The following is an 8,392-nucleotide window of genomic DNA, read 5'->3' as shown; positions in this document are numbered from 1 at the left end:
CACGCGGGTCAAAGACTGCACCCTCCAGGCCAGGGGCCAGCCACGCGCGGTGTTTATTGGCGACCCCCCACCTTGCTGAGAAATCACAAGTCCGCAATCTTTCAAATGCGGTTGTTTCATTAGCAGTTGTCTGGGGTTGGAGATGGGAGGTGGCTATAAAGGTGGCACGAAGATCTTTGTGGTGATGGACCGTCCAGCTTGAGCGCAGGGTGGACGGCAGGGGTGCACCTGTGAGAAGAGGCTGAGCGCCGTGTCCTCAGGTGGTAGCCTCCTGTAACCACGCAGGCTACACAGATTACAGGACACTTGAAGGGTACCCGGGGCTCTGTGCTGTTTGAAACTTTATACAAAGGCATAATTTTTCAAAAATACATGTGTGTGTTTTTTTAAAAAGTGAGCTGTTTCAATAGTTTGCCCAGCAAACTCTACTTAGAAAAAAAGATTGTGCAGCGTTCCAGTCTGGGCAGGACCCTGGGCCTGGGCCTCCACCTGGGCGGACCCTCCTCTGCCCTAGGCCCCCAGATCGCCTGCGGAGCAGCTCAGAAGAAGATCCTAAGGCACACGGTTTGATTTTGAGGTTTTCAAAAAGACTGGGAGACCTGGGCACGGCCCTGAATCTGCTATCGTGCCCAGATAGAGATGCATGGGTGAAGCCACGGTCCACTATGAGCCACTGGAGGATTCGTCTGCACTGGAACCCACCATCCTTTCCTGGGGACACCAGTGGGTTCTCTGCGGCTTGTAAACGTCAGTGGAGGGGAGTGGCAGGTGACCCAGTTCAGCAGCAGGCTGCATTGTCTGCTGCTCTTCACGTCAGCGGGGAGGTAGATGCTCCTGTGCTGTTTCCAGAGGGGAAGGAGGCGCTGGGGCCCAGAGCAGCAAAGCCAGGACAAGAGACCAGGACCAGCTGGCTTCTCCCAGCCTCAGCCAGGCGGCAGGAGTGCAGGGAGGGTGCTGTGGTCCCAAGTATGGAGGCTGTGCCCCTGCCCCTCCATAGAGCAGGGGAGGAGTGGGAGCACCAAGATCAGAAGCTACTGGCAGACTGGGTGAGGGATGGTGCTCCCCACCTACTTAAATTCCAGATTAATGACCACCAAAGGAGGCCACAGGTATTGGTCCCGCTAGTTCTTGAAGAAGCACCTAAAACTCAGCAGCCCAAACAGCTGCAGACATGACGGGGGACTGAGGCCTCAAAGACTGGAGAGAATTCCGTCTCAGGCCCAGCTTCTCTCTCGGGTGCAGCCAGCCCCCTTCTCCTGTCAGCCTCAGCTGGCAGGCTGGGCGGTGAGCCCCCAGCCTCATCCCAGTTCCTGGTTCAGCTGCCAGGGAGGGAGGGGGGAGTCCCTCTAAAGAAGTCACCCTGGCCCAGCTGATGTGGCTCAGCGGCTGAGCATCGACCTATGATCCAGGAGACTGAGGTTCGATTCCCGGTCAGGGCACATGCGGGGTGTGTGTGCAGGAGGCAGCTGATCAATGACTCTCATCATTGATGTTTCTATCTCTCTCTCCCTCTCCCTTCCTCTCTCTGAAATGAATAAAAAATGTATTTTTAAAAAGCCACCCTGTGAGGGAAGGATAGCGCCCCCCCCCCCCTTATTTGGTCTGTATATCTGTAGAAAAGCTGGGTGTGGCTGGTGCTCCCCAGAGAAGCCACTGTCCTGTCTTAGCTCACAGGCAGGGCCTGCTGCCCTCATTGATCCCACATTTCCCTCAGCCCCACAGTCCAAGATCCAGAGTCCCTCTGCCTCCTACTTGGACCTCACAGCCAAGACTAGAGCTGAAGAGTTCTCATTGGCCCACAGAAGGCCTGTGGGAAGCGGTGACCAGACAGGACCCACTTCGTGTAAACCAGGGCTCTTCCTTCTGTGTTCCATGGTCCAGAAAGGCACAGTTGCCTGCCTTCCTACCCGGATCCCCAGGTCAGGGCCACATCTACAACCCTGCGGACCCCAGGGGTGGGCAGGTCTGGGAGTTGGTCAGGGCTGCGATGCTCTGACCCAGTTCTCGTCCAGGATGAGTGGGGACCGGAACTCCTGGCCTTGCAGGTACACCTCCAGACCCTGGAAACAAGCCAAGTGTCCACCTCTTAGCCCCAGGTGGGGCTCCCAATTCTGCCTGGAGCTGGGGAGGGGTGCTTCCAGGAACAAGGGTCAGATGTCACCTCAAGACTGCAGGTCAGCCTGAGCCCTCCCAGCAGGATCAGGCCAGAACTTACCCAGAGGGGAATGGACAGCACTCCTCCCTCAGCAAGGCTGAGCTGGCATGTCCTGCCCACCCCTCCCAGGACATTGGAGGGCTTCACCCTCACCCCACCCCATATCCTGGAAGGTCCTCTGCTACTTAAGGACTCATTTACCCCACTGGTAAAATGAGGCAGAGCTGTGACTTTACATCTAAGCACCCACCTCTCCCCAGACCATTTTCCTCTGACAATGCAGGCCTGACCCCGGAAAAGCCCCAGATGCCCAGGTAGCTCTCACCTCTCCAGAGTAGGACACCAATGGGGAGATCTCACAGATGGCCGGAGGCTCTCCACTGCTGGGAAGCCTGAGGGAGCCCACTTGTCAGCATCTGCTCATGAGTGCATTCCCCAGGGCCCACCCCCAGCACTGCCCATCGTGGGAGCTGGCCCTGTCCCTATGTGGCCCAGCAGGCTGACCACCACATGCCCAGCTCCCCACAGTTCTTTTCTCGGTCATCTCTTCATCTGGACACCCAGAGCCCTGAGCACACTGCCCCTGCCCAAGTGATAGGCCCTGATTTGGGCTGGAACCCTGCCCTTTCTCGCAGGCATCCCACACAGATCCTGGACTGCCAGATTTAGGTGGCGGCTGTAGATAATCGAAGAAATGGGAACCTAATGTTCTTTTCCTTCCTGGCCCTAAAAAGTGACCTCCCTTGCTGTTTTCCAAGTGTCCTGCTTGGGTCTTGGTTTCAAAGCTCATGAATGAGCCAGGTAAGGCTGCGTCCCCACCTTCCCCAGGGCCCTGAGTAGACTTTAAGGAGTTAGGCCACAAGGCCTCAGTGGTGGTCACTGTATGGCCGAACTGGGCACACAGCACCTGCTCAGACAGCAGCAGGGCTGGCAGCACCCTGGGGCCCACACTCACCTGGCCAGCTTGGGGAGCCGGGCCCCGTGTGCATCCACGAAGTGGGCCCCCGCCTGCAGGGCCCAGCGGTAGTGCTGGGTGAGCAGGGCCCGCCGGGCTGTGGTGGGGTTGTCCCTGTCGGCCGAGTCAGCATTCTTCAGAGGGGAGAACTCCTCCTCCCGCAGCACCTCAAAGGCCACGAAATTCCTGGGGGGAAAGAACTGGTGGCCCGACGTTGTGGCCCACAGGCCCTGGTCCTGGGCAGGTGGAGGCCAGGCCCGGGTTGCAGTGCCTGAGCGAGGCCTGTTCCATGAGCAGCAGGCCTAAGGAAGGCCCCACAGGAGTTGCCTGAAGTCCTCCCTCCAACTGCCACCAGTCAAACCTCAGGCCCTGGGACCCCAGAGTGAGGCCCAACACCCTGGGGGAGACCCCAGCTCCATGGCCTGGAAACAGCAGACGGAGGACTCAGGAGGAGCCAGGTGTCTCCCCAAAGTCCATAGCCCTTGATGTTCCCTAAGTTCCTGCCCTCGGGGGGGCTGCTTCCTCTGGCCTTCTCCCGCTCCCCCAGCTCCCCCGCTCCCCCAGCTCCCCACTGGGAAGGGGCCTCCACATCCCTGCCCAACTTCGGAGCCCACCACCGGAATGGGAGGGTAGATGGAAAGAGTAAAGTCTGCCACTAACTCAGCAAACTGGAACACGTCGAACACGAACTTCTCCATCTTTATTCCGTTCGGTTTTAGCGGCTTCACCAGGTTTCCCTCTTCGTCGACGTAGGGGACTTTCTTCACAGCAGCATGTGGCTTCAGCAAGGGCTCCAACTCCCTGGGGGGACAGGGGGGCAAGGGAGGAAAGACCCAGTTCAGACAAGATACCCAGCCAGGTGAGGCAGGTGACAGGTGGGCCCTGCGGGGCACCAAGCGGTGGAAGCTGAGCAGGGGCCCCGGGCAGGCACAGGCATCCTCCTGCACCCCCCGACCCGAGAGCCAGACACCATCATCCCTGCCCAGGTGAAATGGCCACTGGGGCCGAGGTGGTGCCGGCGGACCACGCGCCACACCACAGGAAGAACCGGACAACCTGGCCGCAGAGCCTTACACCAGCTGCTGGGCTCTCTGGGGCCTTGAGCTTCTTTAAACATCAAGAACCTTTCTCCATCCCAACCCACCGGCCAGCTCCTGACCACAGCCCCATCCTAGGCAGCTCAGCCTCCGGTCATGGCACACCTGGTGACCACCTGGAGGAAGCGGCGCGTGAAGAAGTGGTTGCAGATGTTGCCCGCGTTGTACAGCAGGCTCCCATCGGGCCCGCGAAGGCTCACGGTCTCGGGGCTGATCTCACTGTACTCCACCACCTGGGGGACGCCGTCCACCTGGCACACCACGCCCACAGGCTCCTCCGGGTAGGCCTTTTCCACCACCTGCAGCCGGACAGGTGGGCTGGGAAGGCTGGGTCAGGTGGGGCACAGCCGGTGGGTGTGTGTGGGGGGGGGGGCGGTCAGGCGGCTGGGGCGGGGCTTGATGGGCGGGGCAATGCAGCCGGGGACAGGGGAGGGTGCGGATGGGCGGGGCTGGGAGGGTGGGCGGGGCGGTGAGGTCGGGGCTGGGCAGGGCGGAGGGCGGGGCACTGCGAGTCGGGGGCGGGGCTGTTTTGATGGGCGGGGCAATGAGGTCGGGGCGGGGCTGGAGGGCGGGGCACTGCGAGTCGGGGGCGGGGCTGGGTTGATGGGCGGGGCGATGAGGTCAGGGCGGGGCTGGGGGCGGGGCGGGGCGGAGGGCGGGGCTGGGTTGATGGGCAGGGCGATGTGGTCGGAGGTGGGGCTGGAGGGCGGGGCGGGGCGGGGCGGGGGGCAGGGCGGAGCGCTCACCTTGGCGCCGCAGTCAGCACCTCGCAGCACGCAGAAGCCGATGAAGGCGGGGTCCGCCAGCCGCACCAGGATGTTGTCCACACAGTACACGTGCACAAACTCCACTCCTCGGCGCTCCATGTCCTCCAAGATCTGGTGGTCCGCCAGCGCGCAGTACAGGCCCCCGTTGCCATCTGCAGAGGGAGAAAGGGGTGCGTCCTGCGGGTGCTCCAGCCGGGCCTCACCCGGCTGTCCAGGCTTGCTGGAGGTAGGAGGCCCCTCCGGGCTGGACCTTGTGCCTGAGGCAGCTCTCTCACTATCCAGATAGTCCTGTGGAAATGCCCCATGATGGACGGAAATTAAGGCCAGACAGGGCAAGCCACTCTCCCAGAACCACACAGCCTGCAGGCGGCACATTCCAGCCTGTCCCAGGCCTCCTGCCCCCTCGCTAGCTGGTCTAGGCCAGGGGTGAGGCATACCTGGGGCCATGGCAACCTTGTCTTTCCGCTCCAGGATGGCCTTGCCATCAAAGGTCACAGCAGGCAGCATGCGCTGCTCAAACATGACCACATTGTCGGGGTCCAGGTGAAAGAAGTCATGCTCCTTGAAGAACTCGGCGGTGGGCCCCAGGGTGAACTCACTCGTCATGATGTACCTGCCAGGGGAGGAAAGGCTGAGAGGGCCTTTAGGAGGGCCTGGCTCTGACAGGGGCTGCCAGCGGGATCCAGTCTGGGTGGAGGCTCCAGGCCTGACTGGGTGGATGTTGGGCTCTGTCCGGGGCTGTGCAGGGGTTAGGGTTCAAATCTTGGTGTGGGGCAGAGCTGGGGCTACATGGGGGGATCACACTGGGGCCAAGGTCATGCAGAGAAGGCACACCAGGGCACCGTGCAGCGGGTCCCATGGCGCTCGCCAGCCAGCTGCTCCACCCGCCGAATCCGCTCTGCCTGCAGCTGATACAGAGTCTTCTGGCTGGGCAGCCCCACCTCATACATGCCCTTGGGGTAGGTGACACCCAGGCGAGTGCCCTGCCCACCAGCCAGCAGCAGCACGGCCACCTTGTTCAGGGCGATCTGGTGGAAACCTGGAGGCATGGGGGGCCATGAGGAGAGGCCTGGGACGGCACACTGCCACCCCTTCACTTCAGAGCGAGCCAAGCTTGTGCCCGGGACTGACTTCTGATAGCCACCGGGAAGAAATTCCCAGATACCTGACCTCACCTGGGCCAGGACTCCACCCAAAGCTAACCCTTGCCCTGACACTTCAGAGGTTTCTGAGGATGTCCTCCTGGGCTCACTCCCAACCTGGATCCTTCAGAGGGTCCAAGGGGTCTGACTGATCCGCTTGGTCAGCGCTACCCCCACCGTCCCCCGCCCCCCAGCTGTGGGGGCCGCGGGGGCGGGGCTGGGCAGGCTCCAAGCTCCTCTCCCGGAGCACCTGCCTCACCTCCAGGCCAAGAGACCACCAGGAATGCGCCTGCGCCCACGCTGGCGCGAGAAGGCGGGTGTCCAAGTGCGCACGGGGTCCCCCGCGGCCAGCACGCCTGTGGGCTGGGCACTGGCCAGCCAGGTGTGCGCGTGCACGAGGCACCTCCCGAGGGGATGCGGGCAGGGGCGGCTGCCAGCTCCGCGGCGTCGGGGGGCTCCCCCCACCGCAGGCGCGAGCGGGTGCGTGTGAGCGGGGGGAGGAGACTGCGAAGTATTACGACGAAGGAAACTCCTCCAGGCACAGCCTCTGCTCTCGCCCTCTCTACGGGCAAGGCCCCTCCGCCGGCCAGGCGCCCCCCGCCGGACGCCCGCCTCGCCCGGCCTCCTGCCCGCCTACCTTCCTCCTCCCAGAGCCGCCGCGTCTCGGGGTCGCTGCGGACGACGCTGCCCACGCGCTCGGGGGGCAGGGGCCGCAGGCGCGCGGCCAGGCCGGGCGGCGGGCCCGGGGGGCGCGCACAGGCCGCGGCCGCGCGCCCGCAGTGCTCGCGCAGCGCCTCGGGCTCCAGCGGCCGCAGCTCCGCCAGCAGCGCGGCGCGCGGCCCGGGCGCCAGCTCCGCGCAGAACCGCAGGAGGTGCTCCTGGCCCGCGCGCCGCAGCCGGGCGCGCACCTCCCGCTCCGAGGCCATGTCGCCGCCGCCCGCCGCCGGCCGCGCTGGCACTCGTGACCCGCAGGGCCCGCGCGACGTCACGGGCGCGGCGGGCGGCGCCGGCCCCGCGCCCCGCCCAGGCCCTGCCCCCGGTCCCGCCCCGCCCGCTGGACGGGATCTCGGGGGTCGCGCGAGCCGCGGCGCAGGGGCGCCTGAGGCCTGGGGGCCAGGAGCCGGGGAGCCTCTCCCCGCAGGTTCTGCGACACCCCCCTTGCCGACTGCGTTCAGTTCAAATACACCCCCTGTGCCCGCTGCCCTGGGTGGGGGCGCTCGACCGAGGCGGAGGCTGGTCCGTCCCTGCACCTGCCAGGCCTGCGCTCGCCGGACGCCTGGAACCCGAGACCAGGACCGACTCTCGGCTGCGCCGCGCCGCGCACGACAGACCCAGGTCAGCTCCAGGACCAGGCGTCTGGACGTCACCGAAGCCCAAGAAGGCCACCCCGCACCCTCGGGGGCCACCCCGCACCCTCGGGGGCTCCCCCTTCACTCCTCTCCTCCGTCCCCGTGCCCTTGGCCAGAGCCGCCCGGAGCCCCCCGGAGCCCCGACTTGTCACTTTAATTGTCAGGCTTTTAAATACCTTGCTGCGTGTGACCTTCCTTGTGATAAGTAGGGAAGTATCTTGGGCCATTTGGGGACAGAATTTTAGAAACTAGTTTTATCAAGTCTAAAAGTAACACGTGCACATGGTTAAAACAATTTTTTAAAATGCTTTTACTGATTTCAGAGAGAGGGAGGGGGACGGGGCGGGAGGGGGCATCAATGCTGGGTCGCCGATGGGCTGCCTCCTGCACGCCCCCTACTGGGGGCGGAGCGGCAACCCCGGCCTGTGCGCGGACCGGGAATCCACCTGGGACCTCTGATCACACGTCGATGCTCCGCCACTGAGCCACATCCCCAGGCAGTTAAAACGACCTTAAATGGTGCTTTCAGACCCCAAATGAAAAGTAAGCTCTCCCCGCGCCTGCCCCAGCTAACCCCCGTTGAGGCAATTGTCTCCTTGCAGGCAGGTTCTGCACATGGGGCCCCTCCCCACGCATACACCCTTCCTGAGAGGAGGCGGAGCTTCACAGCCCCCTTGGGTGCCCACTGTGAGTTCTGTGGACCTGAAAGTTCTCTTTCCAAGGAAGGTCTCAGACCTCCCTCAAGGCTTTTGCACTTACGGTTCCTCCTACCTGGACCACCCCTCCGCCCCAGAAAGTCCCGTGACTCCCTGCCAGGCTTTGCCAGGCCTCTGCTCACAGGTCACCTCCTCGAAGAGACCCTCCCAGGTCCTGTCAGCTCAGAGGGCACCCTCCCATCCTTCTTGGTTCCTTCCCGCCTTTCTCCAG

The 8,392-nt window shown here is 63.5% G+C and overlaps 1 protein-coding gene across 1 annotated transcript; it reads right to left on the bottom strand.

Annotated features, from left to right (window-relative positions):
* Nucleotides 1–36: 36 nt before the first annotated feature.
* On the bottom strand, nucleotides 37–7,053 carry UAP1L1 (UDP-N-acetylglucosamine pyrophosphorylase 1 like 1). The gene is made up of 9 exons (XM_081152152.1): nucleotides 6,754–7,053; nucleotides 5,809–6,013; nucleotides 5,412–5,587; nucleotides 4,954–5,126; nucleotides 4,313–4,506; nucleotides 3,771–3,911; nucleotides 3,111–3,296; nucleotides 2,481–2,547; nucleotides 37–2,060 (listed from the first exon to the last, which is right to left on the bottom strand). The coding sequence occupies exons 1-9, from the start codon at nucleotides 7,040–7,042 to the stop codon at nucleotides 1,977–1,979; spliced, it is 1,515 nt and encodes a 504-aa protein (XP_081008278.1). The 5' UTR covers nucleotides 7,043–7,053; the 3' UTR covers nucleotides 37–1,976.
* Between the last annotated feature and the right edge of the window lie 1,339 nt (nucleotides 7,054–8,392).

The sequence above is a fragment of the Miniopterus schreibersii genome (assembly GCF_964146895.1).
Source record: "Miniopterus schreibersii genome assembly, chromosome: 11".
Lineage (NCBI taxonomy): Eukaryota > Metazoa > Chordata > Mammalia > Chiroptera > Miniopteridae > Miniopterus > Miniopterus schreibersii.
This window is presented reverse-complemented; position numbering and strand designations above follow the sequence as displayed.